Here is a 26726-nt window from a genome sequence, read left to right on the forward strand (position 1 = left end):
ATGTTTTTGTTCTTCGGTCCAATCAGTTAGGTCACTGGCCCACCCCCACATTTCCAAACTTCTAGAATTATCGATTTGATGTTCGGTGGTGGCCGGTTGGTAGTCGCATCGATAAGGACCTCGTGCAGTTCCGAAATTGTATGTGGTGGTGCTACTGCTCTTTTCTCGAGGTCTGTGCGCCAAAATACTTGTTCCCAACGTGGAACCACTATTAAAAATATGCCCTTTGCTTGGTTCATGTGTAGTAATACTCGAGGTACTAGGCACGGTGGTGGAAATACCCAAGCTAATTGGTAGTTCCAATTCCGGCTGAGAGCATCGTGGTAGACAGCTTGGCGATCCCAAAGGTCGATTGATACATAATCCGGAACTACGTGGGCTATCTGGGATGCAAATAAATCTATTGAAGGTATTCCCCATTTTTCGAATACCACTTGAGTCGCTATTGGCAAGAGATGCCACTGAGGAGGGCGGCGCTGCCTGGAAAGGTGATCTGCTTCGGAATTGTACATTCCCGGTAGATGGTAGATTCTTAGATGAGCCTGGTAAGAATCTAACAGTGAGAATATCTGAAAAGTCAGATCTAGAAGTGGCATCGATCGAGTTCCTCCTTCGTTCCGTAAGTAGGCTACCACAGTGCGATTGTCGCTTTGAATAAGAAGAGAGGTATTTGCCAGCTGTAATCGATGCCCTTGTTGTAGTACTTTCAATATAGTCAACAGTTCTTTTTGATTGCTGTGCAGCATTTTTTCGGATGTAGTCCAATTTCCGGTCAACTCTTTGTTGTTCAGTTTCGCACCCCACGCTATGTCGGAAGCGTCGGTAGTCAGAAAATGAGTAGGTGCGGGTACTCTCAGCAATGACTTCGTGTGACAGTTTTCTAGCCACCACGCCAACTCGTTTTTCGCCTCCCAGGTGATTTGGAAAAATGACTTGCCTTTCTTTGATACAACGGAATTTAACAGAAGTTGAAGGTGCCGATAATGTAGTCGACCCCTTGGAACTACGAAGCTGGCAAAATTTAGCATACCTATAAGGCTTTGTAACTGTTTCAATCCGATTTTCTTGGCTCCAAGCAATGTTTTCACTACTGAAACGATTTTCTGTATTTTTTTGTCTGGAAGGGCTTTTTGGTTTCCCAAGGGATCCCATAAAATTCCCAAGTATTCTATTTGTCGTTGAGGCGTAACAATTGATTTTTCCATATTTACTTTCCAACCTAGTCGCTCTAACATTTTGATGACTGTCAAAGCTTGATCTTCCAGAATATTCCGATCCCGATGTGCTAAAAGATAATCGTCTAAATATACTAGAAGCCTGATGCCCTTTTCTCGAAGGATCTGAGCAATCCAATTTGTTATAGTCGCAAACACCTTCGGTGCCGAACTTAATCCAAATGGTAGACACGTCATTTGTAGCAATTCTCCTTTGAAAAGCAACCTTAGGAAGCAACGATGTCTCTCTGCTACGGGCACGTGAAAGTAGGCTTGACTTAAATCTATTTTCACTAACCAGTCCTCGTTTTGCAAGAAGTCGGGTACGCTGTGAATGTTTATCAGTCGAAAATGTTGCATGTGAACATACTGGTTGAGCCTTTTTAGATTGAATATTGGTCGAGAAGAACCGTCGCTTTTGGGTACAAGAAATAGGGTTGATAAAAAGCTTGGACTTCGAACAGCCATCTCCAGTACTCCCTGGTGTTTTAAGTTTTGTATTACCTTTGACATTTCCGGAGAATAGGGGATTTGTAATGCAGTGCCCTGTTCTGGAACTATAAGAGGAGGTTTCCTTACGAAGGGAATGAGATATCCCTGAATTATTTTTAGAATGTATGCCGGTGCATTCATGTCCCGCCATTGTTGGCAGTAATACTGGAGTTGGCCGGCTTGAAAATTCCTGAAGTCAGGATCGCCTCCGTTTGTCACGGGATTTTCCTCTCCATGCAGGTGATGCGGCTCGTTTTGACGTTCGTCTGTCATTTGTTTTTTCAGCACGTCCCGAGCGGCCACGAAATGACTGCGAAGCATTTGACATGCCCTGATGTTCGCGTTCTTGCGCAGAACGGTATTCATAATGTTCATCTTGGGCAGATGAATATTTTCTATAACTACCCCCTTGCGCAGGTGGGCGATATTTTGTATTATGGCCTTGCGCAGGCTTGTTTCTAGACCCCTGTGCGGGATGACGACATATATTATGTGGACCTGCTTGCACAGAAGGTTTGTTGGCTTTCGGCTTCATCCAGAAAATTTTCCTTATTCCGCCATATTTGTCCAACACTGATGTAAACGTCTGCTCTTCAAATAAATGGGAACAAGATGGTGGAATCTTCCTCAGAGCTGTTTTAACTAAGGGATCTTTAACGTACTTTAAAATGGAGTCGCGCCTTTGTTGGATCGTGTCAGCTCTATGTCCACATACTAACTGCATAGCGTCTGAAGACACCTTGTGAAAATCACCTTTCAAGAAAATATCTTCCATCTTGTTCTTTATGTCTAAATAAGTTATCATTTCCGATTCCTGGGACCACTTAAGAAAATCTCGTATGCCACATTCCAGAGTTTCTTTTTGTTTTAGTAATGTATATGTTAGGGTAGCATAACTTTTTTCAATGAAGGAATAACTTTTAGCCGTGTCAAATGATTTAATTTCATCATTTACTTCTAATTCAATAAATCCCGGGGAGTGACTATAAGTTTTCTGAACCTCAGAGTAACGGACGTCACTCCAAGTAGAGTCACCAAAACGTTGAAGACTATTTATTGCGGTGATATATTCAGCGGAAGCTTTTGCAATAGTTGGTTCTTTAAGACTAGTGTCTAAACAAATGCTAAAACTTTGTTCATTTGTAACCTTAATAGGAGACACCGCACTGGGAGACGTAATATTTATCGCTGGACTGAATAAATCACCACTAATATTAGCTTCAATAAAATTATCGTTCTCTAAAGCAACATAATTTGGGGTAGATTGACATTGTTGATGGAAAACTTGATTACGTAATTCACTTACTTCTTTTGATAGCTTTTTAAGCAGCCTGGTTGATCTCCTGTCTTTTTTATACTTCTTACGATTCCGTCTCTTGGATGATGAATCCGAATCACTGCTTGATGAACTATTGCTGGAACTATCACTTTTTCGGTTATCGTTCTCACCATCGTCTTTACTATTAGCATTATTCATGTTAAATCTACAATTCACAATAAAAATATAAATCGGTAGCCGGTAGTATTAAAAAATCGTATTATCGTAAAAGCATCAAATAGTAATAAAAGGTAGCCGCAGGAAAAATATTATTCTACCCTTTTGCCAGAGGGTAAAAAAGTACCTGTTTACAAATACCTTTTGTAGTCTTCTTACATAAAACTTAGTAAGAAAATATAAATTACCTGAACGAAGCAGCAGCTCAAGCAAACATTAATAATAAAAATTTGGTAGGTATCTTACCAAAATTCCAGTAATTATGAAATTGTTTTTTTTTTTTTTTTTTACGACTACGTATCTGTACGAAAAAATATCTGAAAATTATTTCTTTGACTTACAAAGAATACAACCGTCTTGGACGGGGAAACAGACGCCAATGAGGCAAGAGCCACGCACAACCTAATACGTGGCCTGCCTGTGGCGGTGGGAAAGGAGGGGGTAAATATCGGTAAATCAAGCCGGAAACACGACAGAATACGGAAACGGAAGTGCCACTCTCATTTATTTATAGGCTTCGAATAGCGTACAGTGTTTAATGAGCAATTATTACTGGAAAGGGAAGACAATGAACGTGAATATGAATTGATGCGAAATAAAAATCTAAAGCTCGAACAACATCTTGCTGAGAGTCTTAATAATTGTGATGACTTAACCGGGCAGCTTAACCGACTTAATTTAGTGGTAGATTCTTTCCGCCAATGCAGTATTACGTATGAGCAGACACTCAGACGTGTTACTGAATTAGAAAGGGAGCTGAGTGAGGCATATGAGCTGATAAATAGACACGAGCAAGATGCCCAGTCGCATCAGTCAAAGGAGGTGTCCAGCCTCTTTGATGAGCTCATTGAAAGTAGACTTATGTCACCCTCAGTTGATTCCTCAATTATTGATCTCACTAGTGACACTTCTTATGATAATATGTATAAAAACAAACCAAAACTTGATATGAGCCATAATAAATTTAAAAAATACCTAAAACTCTCTAAAAAAATTAGGAAATGTAAATATCAATTAAAAAATAATAACATAAAGAAATCATGCTTAATAAAAAGCAGTTCATTGAACTGTAGGTTACATAGGGAAATCAGCTCTTGCAATCAAAAAATGGTAGAAAATCAAGAGGCATGTGAGGTTGTTAGAATCAGATTGGAGACTCATGTCATAAAATTACAGGATGACTATTCTAAACTGTTTAATAAATATGATAAACAAAGACAGCAAAATACTGAGCATCTGTTGGCTGTAGAAAAGTTGATTCATGACAGTACATATAACCAGGAGACTCTTGAATTCTTATCAAAAGAATGTACCTGCGGGCAATTCAACAAGCCCGATATCAATGATTCTACCTTGCTTTCACCCACTCCCAGTGCCGGTAATTTGCTTGATACTTATTCCAACTCTGAACCCTGTAAACCTCATTATAATTATAATACAGTGCTATTTTCAGACGGTATTGGTAGCAATATGGGTAAATATTTTTGTGATACCCTAAATCAGTCTTTTATAAATTACTGCATGCCAAATGCATCTTTTACCCAAATTATTGAGAGAATTAATAATGTAAATTTAAATAATAAATCCACCATAGTAATATTTATTGGTGATAGTTTTAAAATTGGCAGGAAAGATATAATTAACTGTTTTGAATCTTTGAATAAATTAAAAGTTAACCAAATAATTTTGTGTGCTATTCCATATATGAGTTGCCAGTCTCCAAAACTTAATAAAAACATTCACCTACTCAATAATTTTATGCATTCGTTGACATGTCGTCACAGTGACAAATTTGTGTTTTTTGACACAAACAATTTCATAGGTGATTGTTTTAAGACCAATGATAGAATATTTCTATCCAGATACCATAAGAACAAAATTGCTACATTGGTAGCTAGTAATATTAATTTTTGGACGAGTTTACATTGGAAGCAAAATATTAATTATAAGTTGACTACAGAATTGCCAACTCTGTGTGATGGTAACTCTGTTGACTTGACAGTTAATTTAAACTGCACACTCAGACAACGGGAAACCCTCGAGGGTTAAGAATTATCCATCAAAATATACAAGGTCTTCCCGGCAAAGAATTAGAAGTACAACTAGTTTTAGAAGAATTAAATGTGGACATTTTATGTTTGACTGAGCATTGGCTCATGGAGGGGGAGATGATGTTCAGCCTAAACAATTATAATATTGTGAGCTGCTTAAACAGAAAGTCTGCAATTAGAGGTGGGTCTATGATATTTATCAAATGCGGTCTTCGCTGTAAAGAGCGAACAGACATAACCAGACTTTCGGTTGAGCGGTCTGCCGTAGTGACCTGTGCCGAGCTAGATCATCATATAATTGTTTGTGTGTACAGTCCCCAAAACAGTGAATTTAAACAATTTTTAAAAATAATGGATCAAGGTTACATGTTACCTCAAAATGTAATAAAAAATTAATTATTTGTGGTGATTTTAACATTGACATTTTAGTTAAATCAACTGCTAGTATACAATTTATTAATTTGTTTAAATCTTATAATTTAGAGTATATTTTTTTTGAACCAACCCGAATAACATCTACATCTGCCAAGTGTCTGGATAATTTTTTTTGTAATAATCTTTATATACATACATACATATGGTCACGTCTATATCCCTTGTGGGGGTAGACAGAGCCAACAGTCTTGAAAAGACTGAATGGCCACGTTCAGCTATTTGGCTTAACGATAGAATTGAGATTCAACTAGTGACAGGTTGCTAGCCCATCGCCTAAAAAAGAATCCCAAGTTTGTAAGCCTATCCCTTTATCTTTATATACGTACGGAAATCAATTATTCACAAATTGCCCTCGGATCACACCGGTCAATATGTTACCTTTGAGAAAGAGTCCTTAAACAATTTAAATAATGATAAAATTATGTGTAGAACTCTTTCTTCCAAAAACATAAGAAAATTTAAAATAAACATTGCAAATCAATTAAATACTTTAACATATTCTGGAAATAATCCTAATGAACATTATAACAATTTATTTAATATGATTTCTGCTGAATACTCAAAAAGGTTCAAGCAGAAACAAGTCAATATTCGTAATAGATTACAGTTCAGTGAATGGGCTACATTAGGTATTCACAAGAGTAGGAATAAGTTATATGACTTATATGCCCAGAAACAATACAATTTTGACCCTAGTTTTGTAGAATATGTCAAAAAATATTCAAAATTATTTAAAAAAGTTTGCAGGCAAGCCAAGTCTTTTCACATAAGTAGTAAAATAAACAACGCACCAACCAGATCACCTCCAGAAACATGGAACATTATTAATAAAGGATCTGGCAAAATCAAAGATAGAGACAGTATTAAACAAATATCATCCGGTAACAAAAGTATTTCTGAAACTCAGGACATAGTAAATGCTTTTGATAATTTCTTTGCAAAAATCCCTGTGGAGCTAACTTCTGACGTTGACTCTTGTCCATTGTGCGCTGAAACCCTAGTTAATAATAACACAACTCCCATAAAATCTGTCTTTAAATTTAAATATGTTAACTCTGATAATATATTAAAGGCGTTCAAACAACTTAATTTGAAAAAGTCTGAAGACCATTGGGGTATGTCTGTTAGTATCATAAGTCAAATCATAGATATTATTGCATCTGATCTAGCTTTTATATTTAATGAATGTATTGATGAGGGTATTTTCCCAAATTTAATGAAATGTAGCAAATTAATACCTTTATTCAAAAAAGGGGAGAAAACAGTCCTTGGCAATTATAGACCTATTTCTATATTGCCAGTTTTGAGCAAGGTGTTTGAGAAGATGATGCTTAATCAAATGCAACAATATTTTAAAATCAATAACATTTTCCATTCCCAACAATATGGGTTCACTGCCGGGAAGTCCACCACTGATGCGGGAGTAGCACTTGTTACTCAAATCTATGACGCGTGGGAGAGTTCACAGGATTCAGTTGGAGTCTTTTGCGATCTCTCTAAAGCATTTGATTGCGTAGATCATCAGACACTTTTGCGTAAACTTCGTCAATATGGGTTTGACCACAAATCAACTAAACTAATGGCATCCTATTTGACTGATAGGCTTCAAACTGTAGATATTAATGGAGTAAAGTCAAGCGGATCAAGCGTCTCAGTGGGTGTTCCTCAGGGCTAAATTTTAGGACCATTCCTCTTCTTGGTATATGTCAATGACCTGCCTTTTATGGTGGAAAAACAGGCGGGTATAGTGCTGTTTGCCGATGACACTTCTTTAATAATTAAATTAGATCGCCATAGCGAAAATGTAAGTTCGGTTAATAATATACTGACGGCCATATCTATGTGGCTCTCAACCAACAATCTGCTTTTAAATGCTAATAAGACCCAATGCATTAAATTTACCCTTCCAAACGTAAGGCAGGCCAATACTGACATAATACTGGAAGGCCAGAAATTAGAATTTGTTGAAAATACAAAGTTTTTAGGAATTATAATTGATGCAAAGCTACAGTGGGGTGCTCATATTTCTAAACTATCCAATAGACTTAGCTTTGCCGCTTATGCTGTTAGGAGGATCCGACAATTGACAGATGTAGCTACAGCTAGGCTTGTTTATTTCAGCTATTTTCATAGCTTGTTATATTATGGTTTATTTTTATGGGGTAGCGCGGCTGATATACAAACTATTTTTATAATTCAGAAAAGGGCCGTTCGCGCAATTTACGGCTTAGGACCAAAAGACTCGTAAAGACAACTCTTTAAGAAAATAAACATACCTACAGTAGCGTCCCAGTACATTTTTGATCTTATAATGTATGTTAGGAAAAATACCTCTTTTTTCAAAAAGTTAGTGCCACAACTGATAGAAATTTACGTAATAAACATAAATCCGGCTGGCGGGTTTGGCGAGAACTTTTGCTTTAGTTCGTCAAACTAAATACACCCTTATATTAATGGTTAGTTTGTAAGAACCATATATATATATTGTGTTTATTTATTATGCAGCAACAGCAACATTCAATTAACAATAATGACTCCTTATGCACTGCAGAGGACTCTGGTTCCTCCAGTTTTGCCTCTCATGGCTCTTCAGGGACACTGGGAGAATTTGTCAGGGACGCCTTCCACCGCTTTTCTCAAAATTTCAATGTGTGCCACATAAATGCACAGAGCATTCCCGCTCATTACTCTGACCTCGTTGAAGCTTTTTCTTTTAATGAACTGAGTGCAGTACTTGTCTCAGAAACCTGGTTTAAGCCTAGTCTACCTTCTACTAGCTACTCGCTGCCTGGATTCGTACTGATACGAAATGATCGTGTTGATAAGGGGTCGGGAGGTGTTGCTATATATTTGCGTAGTGACATTCCTTACCGCGTAATCTCCATGTCACCTTCTGAATATTCAGCTTTAATGGAGTATATCTTGTTAGAGGTCACAGTTAAGGGTTGTAAATCTATTCTTGGCATCTTTTATTCCCCTTCTTTAAAGATAGATTATTTTTCTACCTTTGAGTCGCTTCTGGAATCGGTTTGTTCAGACTATGCACATCATCTGATCCTTGGGGATTTTAACACGTGCCTTTTGAAGGGAAATTCTAGAACTTCTAAATTACTAAATATTGTCAAGTCGGTTAATTTTTCTATTCTCCCATCTGGGCCAACACACTTCAAAGAACATGGACCTACCTTGCTTGACTTGATAATAACTTCCTCAGAAAAGCTTGTCGCCAGTCATGGTCAAATACCGGCCCCGGGATTTTCTCATCATGACTTAATTTATGTCTCTTACAAGCTTAGAGTTCCCAAAATAAAGCCTAAAATCCTCCAACTGCGTTGCTTCTCAAAAATAGACCACAGGGCCTTAATAACTGACGCCTCTAAAATTGACTGGTCTCCGGTGACTGCAGCGAATACAGTGGATGAGAAAATTTCTCTGTTTAATAATAAAATCTTGGCTCTGTATGATGCGCATGCTCCAGTGAGAGCAGTCAAAATAAAGCGTCCTCCCGCACCGTGGATAACTAATGCAGTTCGTATAGCCATGAGACGACGGAACAATGCTTTTCGTAGATTTAAACGGGAACGCAGTAGTGAAAATTGGTTATTGTATAAAGCTGCAAGGAATCGATGCAACCAATTTTGTAGAAACGCTAAACGCCGCTATTTCACTGAACACATCGAAAATGTTTCTTCTGCTAATCTCTGGAAATTTCTCAATTCTCAGGGCATAGGCAAAATAAAAAATGAATCTTCAAAAATACCTTTTTCCTTGAATGCTCTCAACAATCATTTTACAACTGTCCCACTCTTGGATCGCACAGTTAAAAACTGTACTATTTCTTATATTTTAGATTTGCCTGTCCTGATGGTAGTTTATTCGAATTTTCCACAGTCACCGAGGACGATGTCTCAAAAACCATCCGATCCATAACTTCTAATGCTGTTGGGCCAGATGAAATTAGTCGCGTGATGTTGATCCCAATTCTCAGCTTTATTCTCCCTGTCATCACGCACATTATAAATACCAGCTTCATAGAACATCGTTTTCCTACCTCATGGCTTAATGCTTTTGTTCGTCCTCTCCCCAAGATTCCTGATCCTATCCGTTTAAATGATGTGCGTCCCATTTCCATCCTTCCCTTTCTGTCTAAAATCCTCGAAGCATCTGTCTTTAATCAGTTTTTAAAACACTTGATTGACAACAATCTTCTCAATCGATATCAGTCTGGTTTTAGGCCCGGACACAGTACAACTACTGCACTGCTTCGTGTTACTGATGACATAAGAAAGGGGATGGAAAACCAAAAAGTTACCATATTGGTGTTAATTGATTTTAGTAACGCGTTTAATACTGTCGATATTGATATTTTATTAACTATTCTAACCCGTTGCAACGTATCCCCTTCAGTGATTGATTGGTTCTCGAGTTATCTTCGCGGTCGTCGGCAGCGGGTTCGCAACGGTGCGGAGACATCCGACTGGTGTGATCTGAAAGCCGGCGTACCGCAAGGCGGCATTTTATCTCCTATCCTTTTTTCTATTTTTATTAATCTTCTCTCGTCTCATATAACATGCTCTTATCATTTTTATGCAGATGACTTGCAGCTTTATACACATACTAATATAGACGACATAGATAGTTCAATTTCCATATTAAATCACAATTTAAACACTATACTAGGGTGGTCTAAAAACTTTGGGATTCACGTTAATGTAAAAAAGTGTCAGGCGGTTGTAGTGGGAAGTGCCTATCAAATAAATAATTTAGACCTCAATAGTACGCCGCCTCTGATGTTCGACAGCACTCCGATACCTTTTAGTCCGACTGTCAAAGACCTCGGTCTTCTTATTGATTCATACCTTTGCTGGAACCCATATGTCGTTGAGCTCAGTCGAAAGGTCTACGGGTCCCTACATTACCTGCAACGTCTTAAACATTTTCTTCCCGTCAAAACTAAGGTAATGCTGGCGCAAACACTTGTTATACCCATTATTGATTATGCTGATGTGTGTTGTTTGGATCTAACTGAAGAACAACTTAATAAGCTTGAACGTCTTCTCAATAACTGCATCAGATTTATTTTCTGTCTTCGTAAGTATGACCATGTCTCTGAATTCCGTTCTCAGCTTAAGTGGCTGCCCATCCGACAACGTAGGAATCTTCATATTCTTTGTCAACTTTATAATATTCTTAATAATCCCCTAGCTCCAGATTATCTTAGATCCGAATTTCAACTTTTAAATTCCACCCATGAAAGAATCCTACGTTCCTCTAACAGGTTGACCCTTGCAACACCTTTTCACCGTACAGGTTTCTATTCAAATTCTTTCGCTGCTACAGCTGTCAGACTTTGGAATGCACTTCCCGATTCCGTTCAAGCTTCTCTGAGCCGCGCCAGTTTTAAGTCGCACGTGGTCCAGTTGTTTCTGACTCAGTCATGAGAGAGTAAATAATCTCTGTATGTAATCTGCTGCAAATATATATATGTATATATATATTTATATATGTATGTATGTGTAGTGTAGTTTATGGGTATATATATGTATATATTAAGTATAGGTTTATAGTATAAATGGTATAGTAAGTATGTTTATTATAAATTTTTATTATCACCCACACAAAGGTTCTCTGCTTAACCCAATGGTAGACTGTTAGATAATGCTATTAGCATTAAGTCCGCCTATTGTACTTTACAAATTGTAATTGTTACAATAAAGAATAAATAAATAAATAAATAAATAAATTAGTCATGCCGTTTCATAGGCTTAGCAAAGTCAGTAAATCATTTATGGGGAACTGTATACGATTTTATAATAGGTTGCCGGAGTCTGTTCTTGATATGCCCAACCGAAAATTCAAAGACTATGTAAAGAAAGTACTTTGTGAGAAGGCTTATTATAGGACTGATGATTGCCTTAATGATAAAAGCATCTGGGTCGAGCTTGGCACAGGAACCTCGTAATTAATTGTAGTTTGATTTGAACTTAAATCAAAATTTCAGTACACTCTGTACATAAATCTTTTTAAAATTGGCAGTCCATACAGTATATATTTATATATATATATATATTATGGACTGCCAATTTTAAAAAGATTTATGTACAGAGTGTACTGAAATTTACTATATATATTTCTTTTTTCAATATTAAATCTCATAAATATATAAAATTAAACAATGTATTCTCTCGTCCACATTCTATTCTAAGTATAATTTAATATTGTGAAGTTGACGTTGTTGAAGAAAATGCTGCAGTGCAGTTTGTTACCGCTTCTTCTGCACTGACGCCTTGGAAGCGACAATTATTAAGCGATATATAGTATCCTATAATAATGAATAAAAAATTTTAATTTTGAATTTTTACCAGTTTCCTTTTATATAACATTCCAGTGTGAGGTTCGCGTGTAGGGTGGCTAAGTGATACAACGAGTGTTGAGTTAATACTGACATTTATTCAATAGCCTCATCTTATAAATAGGTTACATTCATAATCTTAGCTCCACTACATCTCCTTCCCAAGGAGAAATTAAAATAAAAAAATAAGATTTATTTTAATTTTAAGGTTACATAAAGATTAAATTCATGTAAAATTTTATATATGGTTATTATTTGATACACATAACAGTTAAGTACAACATATTTTTATATCTGTCTTACCATTAATATTTACTTCTACATTCGGTGATACATCTCTTATGACTAAGTACGGACCTGAATATAAATCTGACAGCTTATTACCAGTTTCATTTTTAATTAGAATTAGATCATTGGGCTTATAAAACACTGGGTTTATATGACTATCATATTTATTTTTTCTGAATAATTTACTTTCTAATAAGTTCTTACGCGCTTCAGCTTGGGATACTTGGAGTCTGTATTTTAATTCATGGGGGTAGCTATCGTGATTATATAAGGGTTGAATAGCTTTTGTTAAGTTATTCGGCAAATTACATTTTCTACCGTAAACAAGTTCGAAGGGAGAAAATTTAGTTGACCTATGTACTGAAGTGTTGTACGCAAAGCACCAATATGGAAGCCATGTGCTCCACAGTTCGGGCTTACCTTCAGCTTGGATGCGTAGAAATACTCCTAGATGCTTATGGGAGTTCTCCAGGGCGCCTACGCTCTAGTGATGATAGGCTGTGGAGTTTAATTTATTTATATTAAGTAATATACATACCTCTTTGAATATGTCGGACATAAACTCTGTACCCCTATCTGTAGCTATCTCTGTAGGAATGCCATGCTGTAAAATAAAATTATTTACGAAGCTGCGCGCCACTTCTGTTGATGATTTAGTATGTAACGGAAACGCACATACATATTTTGTTAGTTCGGATTGAAGAGTCAGAACATACGAATAGTCATAGCTGTCTCTATCCAAGGGTCCTACAAGGTCTAGAAAAATTTTTTCGAATGCCGAGTGTGCACTCGAGGTGATGGCCATTGGCTCTTTCACCTGGACTGTGTATTTTTGTTTCTGGCACTTTGGACATTTCGTTACAAAGTTTCTGACATCAGTCTCCATAGAAGGCCAGAAATAGTAACTTTTAATATTATTTAACATTCTTCTAATGCCCGCGTGGCCACTCGTGGGCAATAGATGGAAATCGTTAAGTATGACCCTCTTGTCATCTTTGTTATCTATTCTTTCGACGTCTTTTAATATACATAACCTGGGCCCTTTATAGTTTATATTTTTTTTATTTCACTCGCTAGTTTATATACAAATTCTTCAGTATATTTATTCTTTATAAAATATATTTCGCTTATATTTATTTGTTTTGCGAAATTACACAGCTCTCGCACAAATTCGTCTCGCGTAACTTGTGTTCGAGAAGCTGGATTTATAAAAATTATATTTTCTTGTAATACGTATATAAGTATCTTACTTTCACATGTTATCTTATTCTGTTTTCTTAATTTATTCAAATTACTGTCTATAAATCTGAGTTCTGTTGCGTCCTTCGGCTTAATATTAATTTCCACGATTTTCGGTTGATCAGGCCGATCGTCTGTAGAAATAATATCTTCGTCAGAGGAAGCATCATTTATACATAACTTCTTTGTCTGAGCTCGTGTCATCACCAACAAATTATCACTCATCTCTTTCAGTTCTTCCGAAGTCATTTTTATCCTAGATAATGCGTCTGCAGCCGCATTCTCCTTCCCCTTCAAATATTCAACTACATAATCATACTCCTCTAAAACCAATCTAAACTTAAACAACCTGCTAGAGGGATCTTTTAAATTGAACAAATAAACGAGTGGCTTGTGATCGGTAAGTATTTTAAATCTTCGTCCGTAAAGGTATGGACGAAAATTTTTTACTGCCCAAACCACGGCAAGCAATTCCTTCTCAATAGTCGGGTAGTTTTTCTCTGCCTTATTCAATAATTCAAAAAAAATTCAAAATTCAAAATTTTTTATTCATTATTATAGGATACTATTATATCGCTTAATAATTGTCGTATGGTTTAACAACTTGGTTGACGTCAAATAAATTACTTAAAAATTAAGTTTACTGCCGCTTCCAAGGCGTCAGTGCAGAAGAAGCGGTAACAAACTGCACTGCAGCATTTTCTTCAACAACGTCAACTTCACAATATTAAATTATACTTAGAATAGAATGTGGACGGGAGAATACATTGTTCACGGGAGATTTATATATTTATGAGATTTAATATTGAAAAAAGAAATATATATATATATATATATTATATATATATATATATATATATATAATATATTTATATATATATATATATAGATATATATATATATAATATATATTATATATATATATATATAAATATATATATATATATAAAATATATATATATATATATATATATATATATATTTTATGGATTGCCAATTTTAAAAAGATTTATGTACAGAGTGTACTGAAATTTTGATTTAAGTTCAAATTAAACTACAATTAATTACGAGGTTCCTGTGCCAAGCTCGAGCCAGATGTTTTTATCATTAAGGTAATCATCAGTCCTATAATAAGCCTTCTCACAAAGTACTTTCTTTACATACTTTTTGAATTTTCGGTTGGGCATATCAAGAACAGACTCCGGCAACCTATTATAAAATCGTATACAGTTCGCCATAAATGATGACTTTGCTAAGCCTATGAAACGGCATGACTAATTTATGTTTGTTTCCGTATATAAAGATTATTGCAAAAAAAATTATCCAGACACTTGGCAGATGTAGATGTTATTCGGGTTGGTTCGAAAAAAACATACTCTAAATTATAAGATTTAAACAAATTAATAAATTGTATACTAGCAGTTGATTTAACTAAAATGTCAATGTTAAAATCACCACAAATAATTAATTTTTTATTACATTTTGAGGTAACATGAGGTATTGAGATTTCTACTAGCGAAAGCTATTGGTCGTCTATCGTTGTTACATAAAACAGTGCCTAAAGCATATCCTGAGGCATCCGTCTGTAATATGAACTCGTTATTTTCTGAAAAATCGGGATATTGAAGTATGGGGGTTGTCGTCATACAGTTTTTCAAAGTTTCAAAAGCTTTCTGGCACTCACTATCCCAAACAAATTTTGTATTTTTCTTACATAACAGATTTAAAGGATAAGATATTTGTGCAAATTTATCAATAAATTTTCTATAGTAGTTAGCGAATGCGACGAATCGTCTTGTTTCATCGGCATTTTTTTGGTACGGGATAACTTTTAATAATTTAATTTTTTTCTGGGTCTGGCAATACACCGTCACTCGATACGATATGTCCTAGATACAATAATTCTTTTTTTAGAAAATTACATTTAGCGGGATTTAATTTTAAGTTTGCGTGCCTCAGTCTATCGAAAACAAGTAAAAGATTTTTATTATGATCAATTAAATTTTTTCCCATTATTATCAAATCGTCAAGGTATACTAAACATTTTTCGTAAGATAAACCTGCCATTGCCATGGTCATCATACGAGAAAATGAACTGGGACTGGTTTTCAATCCCATGGGCATTCTCCGCATTTGAAATTGAGAGCCTGCGCAAAAAGATGTAAATTTTCTACTGTCTTTCTCAAGATCCACATTAAAAAATCCTTGATTTAAGTCTAAATGACTGAAATATATACAGCCGTTAAGCGAATCTAATATTTCCGTTATATTTGGAAGTGGAAATTTATCATCTTGGATACAGTTGTTCAATTTCCGATAGTCTATGACCAAGCGCCACTTCTTTTCCCCACTTGAGTCAGATTTTTTAGGGACCAGCAAAACTGGACTGGACCACTCGCTACTGCAAGGTTCTATAATGCCTTGCTCCAATAAATCATTAACTTGTTTTTTTTGGCTAGGCTAGGCTTTGTATACACTGGAGTAACACCGGGTTTTAAAGTTATTTTATGTTCGTATAATTTAGTCGTAGTCAATTTATCGCCTGAAAGAAAATATCGGAATATTTAGCACAAATTGATTCAATTGAGTTGCGCTCTTCTTTATTCAAGTTATTAAGATTTATCGCGTTTAATAATTTTTTAACACGTTCCGCTTTAGTACTAGTTTCCTGAAATATACACATCTCGTAATCACTGGCTTTAAGTAAGGTGGGAAATACTTCTTTTAAATTTAAATCCGATTCAGTAGTGTTTAAAATGCGAATAGGTATTTTTCCATTAGTAGGTTTTACTAAAGAACTCGCAATAAAGATCCCATCTTGCAGTTCTGTCGCACTAACCACACATTCCTCAGTTTCACACGTATCGATAAAATGTATAGACTCAGATCTTGAAGGAACAGAAATATTTGTGTTGTACATAATTATAGGTAATGATAAATTAATGTTGTTATTCAACAATAGTAAGGTACGATTACCGAAATTCAATACCGATTTATACTTGCTTAAAAAGTCTTGTCTTAGAATTCCATGCGCTGTAAATGGCAAGTTATCAAAAACATAGAACTTGTGTGTCAGTGTTTGGTTTCCAATTTGCAACTGCAAGAATGCGTATCCAATTGATTGAATCTTGCCTCCAATTCCGTTGACTAAGATATTCTCGTTATGGATTGGAATATTTTGTTCCAAAACATGTTTATGTTTGATTGCAGAAATGGAAGCTCCGGTATCAAGTAATAAAAGATATGGATAAGAAGTTCGTGACTGAATAATAACATAACATACATTTTTATTATTAAAAGACAAAATATAATTTTTAGTCACGAAAAAAGTTTAAAGAAGAATCATTAACTATTTCTGATTCCTGGCTAGGTTGCGAATCTGACAAAATATGTATGCGCTGGTTATTTGGGTACTGCTTCCTGTAGGAAAAATTGTTATTGTTGTACCTACCTCTACCTCTGTGAAATGACCTGGGTGTTGACCTGACATGCTGGGCACCTCTCGAGTACTGTCCATCACGTTGGGGTTGTCGCCCCGGTTGGGAGCCCCATGACCTGCCTGTCAAGTACCGACCTCTTCCTGCAACGCGGCGAAAGGGTCTGCCTCTAAAATTCATAGTTAAAATATCATTTGACGGTGGAGATGATGCAACCTCCTCGTCGACTGCCGCCTGAACAGCGTCCTTAAGGGATGAATAATTTCTCGCTGTAATGATGGTGCTGAGCCTGCGATTCCGTAATCCGTCGGAAAAACATTTAACTGCCTGCTTTTCATTGAGTGGCTTTAAAACTTCAAATTTTGAATCATTGCCTTCGGATTGCGCAGTCGTCAGCTGGACAAACATTTCAGTGATTTCCTTCCCGAAATCGTCAACTGATAAGTTATTTTGTCTAAAAGTTTGTAACTTGCGCTGAATAGCGGAGGCCGATTTTTTCGGTAATAAATGCAATTTTAAATCAGCAATAAAATCATCAAAACTGCTATATGTTTTGGATAGTTTTAGTTTAGATGCTTGAGAAAGCCTGTTTTTTAATACAAAATTCATCAATTTAATGTGGGAAGACTCCTCCAATTCAGACCTATAATATTCTATCCCATCTATCAACTGTCTTATACTGGATTCATCGTCAGAAGAAACTGGTAATAAGTGTAAAGCCGTTTTTAAATCGAATTTAGAGGTTCCTGCCATATTTGAGACTTTAGGTATTTCACAATCTTTTTCAGAACACAAGTCTAATATTTGATCATATAAATTATTAAATTCACAACAAAGTTCCTCTATTTGGGTACATACACTACTCTCAAGTGTGCTTTTTAACCCAGAATATTTATTTAAAAATGTATTGTACTCTTCTACTAATTCGTCAGCCTCTTTTATCTTTGACACAATGATATGGCCTTTTCTACGACTTGGGCCTATTTTAATAAGATATTTTCTTATTTGTTGAAGGCTGGAATACAATAATCTTAAATTGTCTAATTCTGCCATAAAAAATATTTAAAAATATTACAATACATACCCTTAACTGCTTATATAACTATACCGCGATTATATATTATTTTTTTTATATACGAGTAGATACATTACACACGCAAAACACGAATACGCGCACTTTATTCACTGTTTCACCACTTTTATACCATCTCGTCTTCTTCTTTCTTTCCCGCTAGGCTACGTCTATCAGCCAGTCTCGTCCTCTGCCGGAATAATGATCTCCTCACAGCATCTCGATTTAACTCATTGAGAATTAATCTCTTGTGGTATTTTCGATATATTTTGAAAATGCAGTAAATAAAAGTCAGGGCAGCTAGAGACAACAAAATGAGCAGTATAATATTCGTTGCGCTCATATGAAATGCCAATTGCCGAATATCTGCATTGTTTGCACCTGCTGCTGCGTTTTGAGCAAGGATGACCTCTTCCTTAGTGTTTGTAGAGCCCATTATCATATATAAATTAAAAAAAATAAGTGAATAATTCGGCACAATTAGAACACCGCACGGGGATAGGCAAAGTCCACGAATACACATTGTGAATGTAATGTTCACTTCCAGTCCCTATATGGTTAAAGGAATTTAAACACTGTCACGGTCGCCATGTGAGGTTCGGGTGTAGGGTGGCTAAGTGATACAACGAGTGTTGAGTTAATACTGACATTTATTCAATAGCCTCATCTTATAAATATGTTACATTCATAATCTTAGCTCCACTACACCAGGTTTCCTTTGTTTTATTGGGAGCATTACTTATTTTGTGTTTAATGTACAAAGATTTTGCTTGTACATAGATATACTTTTTTGAAAATTTTCAAATCGATACTGTTTTTGGGCATATAAATCGTACAAAGTCTTTCTACTTTTGTAGATGCCAACAGTAGCCCATTCATTGAATTTAAAGTTATTATCGCATTTCCATTTCTTTTGTATAAATGTTTTAGAGTACGCGTCTGAAATCGTTGTAAATAACTTATTATAATGACCATTAGGATCGCTGCCCGTGTAAGTTACTGCGCAAATCCTATTTTCTAAAGAACTTTAGGTCTGCCCTTAATTGATTCATCTCATGTACTATTTTTAGTGGTAAAGGTAACAAATTTATCACAGTGATCAGAGGGTAATTTACTCAATACTTTTTTATTATTTGGTTTTTGTTCACTAAAAACATTACATTTAGCAGATGTGGCAGTGAAGCAGGTTGGTTCCAAGAACGCATTATCTTGGTTAAAATATTTAAATAGGTTAAGGACCTGTGTTGTCACTGTGAAGCTAACTAATTGGTCGATGTTAAAATCACCGCAAACAATTACTTTCTTATTACTTTTTGCAGCTACTCTTAGAACTTATTCCATTAAATTCAGGAAATTCATAATATTACTATTGGGTGGACTATAAATACAAATAATAATGTGTTCCACAAACTCGGTACAAGATACCTCAACACAGCGCTCAAGGGAAAGTCTGACTATGTCGTGGCGCTTCTTAAAGCGATGACCATTCTTTACATATATTACACAACCTTATTGCCGACCCTGTCCTGAAGCAGCTCACCGCATCAAAATTGTTAAGACTGGGCATCAGCTCACTCTCCAGGATCCAATGCTCAATCAAACGCACCATATTTACATCCATTTTTTCATTAAATAGATCAATAATAAGTTTTTGCCAGGAAGGCCCTGTATATTTTGGTGTACAATTTTTAATTCATTTGTCCATCCTGTTATCCTAGGGTAAGGTTTAAACCACATGTTGCGTCCATCATCATCATCAATCATCAAATTTTTGTTATGATGATTCTGTGAACGCAACATATGGTTTAAACTAAACCCTAGGATAACAGGAAGGACTTTCATTATTCTTCTTCTTCTTAATATACCCCATTTTTGTAGAATATGTCAAAAATTATTTAAAAAAGTTGGCAGGCAAGCCAAGTCTTTTCACATTAGTAGAAAAATAAACAACGCACCAAATAAAATTAAAGAAACATGGAACGTTTTTAATAAAGAATCTGGCATAATCAAAGTTAGAGACAGTATTAACCAAATAGCATCCGGTAGCAAAAATATTTTTGAAACTAGTACTGGACATAGTAAATGCTTTTGATAATTTCTTAACAAAAATCCCTGTAGAGCTAACTTCTGACGTTTACTCTAGTCCAGTCTTTCCCAAAGTGGGCGATAACGCTCCCTTGTGGGCGCTGCAGGTCTCAAGGGGGGGTAAGAGACCCAGAAAGAAAATGGGGGCGTTGTGTAGAGGCGGGGGGAAGTGATTTGTTATTTTATTTAGCTAGGAGGCCTCTTAAACAACGACGAGTCTCGTTTGGACATCGGACGAAGACGGTCGTGCCGAACACAATAGATCCCATCACATCTGTTGACCACTCGCACCGCCTAAACGTCACCCGGGCCGAGCCTCATACGATAAGTTTAGTCGCGAAATTAAGAGACTTTTTTAGTTTTAGATTCCTTAAACCATACATAGTGCAAATTGTGTCGTGTTTTCAAGTGTTTTGTGTTGGTGCAGCGTAACAATTGCGATATTTATATGTGCTCGTGCTGCAGAAAACCCGGTGAGATCGTTTCTATATACTTTAACACCTGCGGTACCAGAGCTCCCAAGAAAGAAAACTATGATAAGAATACGTCATTTTAACCCAAACAGAACAGTCCCTACATTCAATTATTTATAACTAATAAAATTAAAAGTAAATACCAATTCTGCTAACAATTTGTCAACAATATATGGCAAGCTCAATTCTGTGTAAAAGTTAAATGACACAAATCAAGTAAACAACACAATAGGGCCTAAGAAACTTCAAACATTTAAACACATCGAGATCAATCCAATAACAACCCCAACTACATTTTAAACTATAACAACAAATAACATCATTAAATTCACGTAGGTTTTCTTTAACAACCACTAACACCCCAGTATCGTAGCTCCCGCTATTATTATCAAAAAAGGTCAAACATCTCAAAGCCAATTAATATACCAAACCATATGAACCAGCTAATGTAAGTAATTCATATATGTTAACAAAATTAAGGAACCTCAATGACCAGACCTAATAAACCTTGTCCATTTAACAATTATTCTATCTTCAAAATACACAAAAACTCTAAAAAAGAGAAAAAACCTAAACAGGGCCATCCGTAATAAATAAATAAAACCATCGGCGTCAATGACAGCGCAACACTATAAAATAATCCTCCTACAAAACTTTCTCGAAAGTCAATGCCGAACATGTGCGAGCATTGCGCAATAAACAAAAATTTTAAAAAGAAATAACAAAAAGAGGGACCCTAAAGAAACAACAATTTCAATGAATCCGACAATAAAAGCCAAAGAACGCACATCTGGCCAAAACGTATTACCAACCTAAAAAACAAAACCCTGCAAATACACATACTAAACCATAAACTATTATAATACTTAATAATGAACCATTCTCTCCACAGCGATTCTAGATATTAAGTTCTTTTTACAGCTAAAAATACATTGCAAGAACAAACACAAAAATCATATCGATAAAGGAAATAATTCGAGATGGCAACTGCATATACAGAGCAATCACTCAAAAGCAAAGCTTACCAAATAAATGACTTATTAGGCCTAACATTCGATCACTGTGCGATTCGTCGAGACCTTGCAAAATATACGGAAGAAAACCAACACGACAAAAAACATACGCCAAGAAATTATAAGCAACCTGAACCATCAAACAGATATTTCAGATTTAGAAACACAAATCAAGAAATACACAAAATCCCAATTCACGGAAGGCGTATGAGGTGGAACCGACATTCTAATAGCTGCCGCCGAATACGACATCATCCACGTCAAAGTATTTCTCGGCACCCTCTTAACCTCCTGAGTTCCAAACATATTTTTTTTTAAATTATGTTTTAAGACTTTGAGAATGTATTCATTGGGTGATATCATATATAGGAAAAATGAGGAAAAAATTTTTTTTTTCTTGAAAACGGATTTTCACTATGTTCTACATATAGGACATCAGATAATTACCATCATGAGCTATGTATAGGACATATATGGGGAACATTCTACGTTATTTTTATTTTCAATAAAACAAAGACACTTTTTCACCAAGTAATAGTTTAATATATTATTAGACTCAAAATCAACAAAAACATATTCTTACCACTACTAATAAATCTTGATAAACCAAATATCTTTTAAAAGAAAAAAATGAGATTGACGATTTTGTTGATGGCATCCATTAAGCACACGATCAAACAGCGGTTGAATTTTCCAAATCTTTTGTATTTTTTGTTCCGGCGTCACATCAGGGTCATAAACACATTTTAGTCTTAGTCTGATAAAAAAGAATCTATTACGAGTCATAGCTTTTACAATCACAGGATTTTTCCATTTTTCAGACCAATAATAGGAAATTTTTGGATACTATAAGGCTGACATGATCATTGTAATTCCAATATACACTTTAAGTTCTTTTAGAGTCAACCCCATCGATTTTCCAGTTTCTAAAACATGTGTTCTGTTGGTACAGTCTACGATTGTGTTCAGAATATCGTCATCTATATATTGATCATAAAATTGGTGCCATTCCCAATTTTCAGTATATTTATTTATATATGATGGCTGCATCAAATCGTTTATAACTGTATCCAACTTCTCATGTATCCAAGTATCTTGAACGTCAGTATTATTTTGCCTATTTCTTATAGCGATTTGTCGTGTAGACACGGATTGCGACCTGGCGGCTCGACCACGGTTGCGACAACGAGATGTTCCTCTGGCTCTTCCTCTTGGTCTTGCTTGTGTGGACGATACTTCTGCCAAGCTATTCAAATCATCCGAAAACGCTGGTGAAGCTGTTTGAGGAGTAAATATACTGGTGTCATCATCTGAGCTACTGGAATCACTATTGCGACGATCTTGCTTTGTCTCTTCTAAATTTGGTGGCAGAAACTCAGGATCTCCATCTGAATCGTCTCCGGAAAAGTCAAACTCGGATTCATTTAAAATGCCATCGATTTCTTGCTCAGATAAACCTTAAAAATAAACAAAAGTCTTACAGCCTACATAAAGGACATTGGAAGACAGAGTCTGAAAATAAATGTAAAGTTCCAATGTACTTCGCAGAGGACATAAAAAAATACATCAAGGTCACAAACACCTAATAAGTTTTTAATAAAAAATAATGTAGTATTTTATTTGATTGAAACCTAAATTTGTCTTTTGTAGTAAAATACAGCATAAATAATTCACCCTTGCAAAAGATGATAGAGGATTTACTTACCCTTGCGCAGCCGCACATCAACATGTCTATCTCCCGACGCCATTTTTAGAAAAAATGACGAATGTTATTTGACTTTTAATTTTTTTTCATAAATATAAAAGATTGCCATATCTCGTTGAAAAAAAAGTACAGAGCTACCAGTGAAAATCAAAGCGTAAAATTTTTAAATTTTTAACGTTCTATGTAAAGAACAGATGTACTCAAGAGGTTAAAAGAAATAGCAGAGTTTAATCTTCAAAGAAAACCACTACGATTGTTTCGAACACCATATGGGCGCAATGGGCCCAATCATAACTCAAGACACACTAAGCTCTAACGATCACACGCCGATGGATGCCGCCCAGACGAGACAGGCCACAGACTTATTCGTCCCAGGCGACCGAACCTAAACCACGACCAGATCGATAATAATAATCTCAACATAGCAACATGGAATGTAAGAGGCGCTACAACCCTAACTAAGAAATTGGACATCGACCAAACACTGGAAGATAAAGCAATGCCTATAGCCTGCCTTCAAGAAACGCACATAAAATCCGGCACCTATGAATCTAAACACTATAACTGGATTTTGAGCGGCAACAAAAGTAGCCGAGGGCTAGTCATCCTGACAAAGAAAAACTACAATATATCGACTGACTGGATGAAATCCAACATTAACAACATGGCAGCATTAATCAACGTCGGAAGCAAAACTAATCTACTCGTGATCACAAAACATTGATCAAACTCAACATCCGCAGTAACTAACGACCTCATACGAATCCGAAAACTCATAAGAGTATAGCCAAACAACTCCAACCTGATAATTCTAGGTGATTTCAACGCACATGCCGTAAACCAAGACACTAGAAAACAACGCGCCTTAAAGAGCATAGAGGAAAACCTCCACCACAAACACAAAAATACCACGGGAGAAATTCTAACAAACCTTATAACGATTGAACAACTTAGATTAAATACATTAATCGGCAGAGCAAGCTGCAAAACCACGTGGATCTCAGGCAATAAAATCAATGCTGGGATTTGGAAAAAATACGACATATTAGAATCAAAATTGAGTGCTAAATAAAATTAAGTACTAAGAACTGGAGAAGTCATATTGGAATCAAGGCTACGAGCTGGAGGAAATACTGAAAACCGATATATTTGAACTAATGCTGCGAATCTCAAAAAACATGACTTATTAAAATCAATGCCGCGAATTTGAGACAACACGACGTATTGAATTAAGGCTGTGAATTCGAGAAAACATGATGTATTGGAATTAATGCTGCGAACTGATAGATGTCATATTGGAATCAAAGCTGCGAACCTGAGACAACATGACGTATTGGAATCAAGACTACGAATTTGAGAAAACTTGATGGACTGGAATTAATGCTGCGAACTGATAGAGGTCATATTGCAATCAATACTGCAAACTGATAGAGGTCACATCGGAATTAATGCTGCGAACTGATAGAGATCATATTGGAATTAATGCTGCGAACTGATAGAGATCATATTGGAATTAATGCTGCGAACTGATAGAGGCCATATTGGAATCAATGCTGCGAACCTGAGAGAACACGACATATTAGAATCAAGACTACGAATTAGAGAAAACATGATGGATAGGAATTAATTCTGCGAACTGATAGAGGTCATATTGGAATCAATACCGTGAACCTGAGATAACATGACGTATTGAAATCAAGACTACGAATTTAAGAAAACATGATGGATAGGAATTAATTCTGCGAACTGATAGAGGTAATATTGCAATCAATGCTGCGAACTGATAGAGGTCTTATTGGAATCAATGCTGCGAACCTGAGGTAACATCACGTATTGGAAGCAAGACTACGAATTCGAGGAAACGTTATGTGAAGTGATAGAGGTCATATTGGAATTAATGCTGCGAAATGATAGAGGTCATATTGCAATCAATGCTGCGAACCTGAGAGAACACGACGTATTGGAATCAAGACTACGAATTAGAGAAAACAAGATGTATTGGAACTAATGATGCGAACATGATGTATTGGAAAGAAAGAGAAAACATGATTGGAATTAATGCTGCGAACTGATAGAGGTCATATTGGAATCATTGCTCCGAACCTGAGAGAACAGGGCGTATTGGAATCAAGACTACGAATTAGAGAAAACATGATGGATAGGAATTAATTCTGCGAACTGATAGAGGTCATATTGCAATCAATGCTGCGAACCTGAGAGAACACGACGTATTGGAATCAAGACTACGAATTAGAGAAAACATGATGTATTGGAATTAAAGCTGCGAACTGATAGAGGTCATATTGCAATCAATGCTGCGAACCTGAGAGAACACGACGTATTGGAATCAAGACTACGAATTAGAGAAAACATGATGTATTGGAATTAAAGCTGCGAACTGATAGAGGTCATATTGCAATCAATGCTGCGAACCTGAGAGAACACGACGTATTGGAATAAACGCTGCAAATTAGAGATATCACGACGCATAGAATCAATACTAAGAACCTGATGAAACACGGGCATAGGAGGCGAAAATGAGATCTGGAAAAACTAGAGTAAATAAAATCGGAATCTATGCTACGAACTGGAGAAACACGACGCATAAGGGCTAATGCTGCAACTGGAAGTGTACAAGAAACACGACACTTTAGAAACAACACTACAAACGAAACGTGTGACATCAATATCTCAAACTGGAAGTACTCACATTGGAAACAACGCGGCCAACTTGAGAGAAAGCCACAGGTTGAAGGCAAATTTGGATGACAAGAATAAAGATCTGAAACAGCCGACCGACCAACCACAAAAACCATCGAAACGGGGATAAAATTCCTACATAATAACGAAGGCCTAATGAAATCCTACACTACAAATTCTTTAGAATGGGCAGACATCGCGACTAATAACAAAAATCATCACAGCAGCACGAGATTCCTACGAAATAAATGAAACTGATAACGAACCGTTAAAACAAGAATTAGATACAAGGAAGAAGGAAACACGCAACACATCAACGCTCTCCTCCGTCGAAATACCCGTCTTCCTTAATTCCTATATTGGCTATAGGCTGTATAGTCGGTCGATTGTGGTCGACTGGTTGCGGTTGGTCGGCCTTCCTCTCCCATCCCTGAGCGTGTCACTCCCTATAAAATCTGTGCCCCCTGGTGTATCCAGCTAGACTGGGTCAGGCTTTGCTTGGCTGGGTGTGGTACCAATGTTCATGTTCATGTTCATGTTCAGGAGGCCTCTTAAACAACGACTTCAAGAGCTCTCGACTCACAACAACAACTTGTGAACATCAACTAATATGAATTAAAAGATTGCTCAAACTCGGTTCTATATTTCTCTTCGCGTAGCGTAGTATATAAACTA

At 36.1% G+C, this 26726-nt stretch overlaps 1 protein-coding gene across 1 annotated transcript; it reads right to left on the reverse strand.

The window, feature by feature from the left end:
- Nucleotides 1-22177: 22177 nt before the first annotated feature.
- LOC132904279 (uncharacterized) lies at nt 22178-23484 on the reverse strand. The gene is made up of 2 exons (XM_060954209.1): nt 23352-23484; nt 22178-23103 (listed from the first exon to the last, which is right to left on the reverse strand). Exons 1-2 carry the CDS (start codon nt 23392-23394, stop codon nt 22493-22495), a joined length of 654 nt encoding a protein of 217 aa, XP_060810192.1. The 5' UTR covers nt 23395-23484; the 3' UTR covers nt 22178-22492.
- Between the last annotated feature and the right edge of the window lie 3242 nt (nt 23485-26726).

The sequence above is a fragment of the Amyelois transitella genome, chromosome W, assembly GCF_032362555.1.
Source record: "Amyelois transitella isolate CPQ chromosome W, ilAmyTran1.1, whole genome shotgun sequence".
Taxonomy (NCBI): domain Eukaryota; kingdom Metazoa; phylum Arthropoda; class Insecta; order Lepidoptera; family Pyralidae; genus Amyelois; species Amyelois transitella.

Excerpts from the sequence above, each read along its gene's own strand:
- LOC132904279 (XM_060954209.1), bottom strand. The coding sequence starts at position 23,394 with ATGGCGTCGGGAGATAGACATGTTGATGTGCGGCTGCGCAAGG. Across the intron at positions 23,104-23,351 it reads TGATGTGCGGCTGCGCAAGG|GTTTATCTGAGCAAGAAATC; the intron begins GTAAGTAAATCC and ends TTTATTTTTAAG.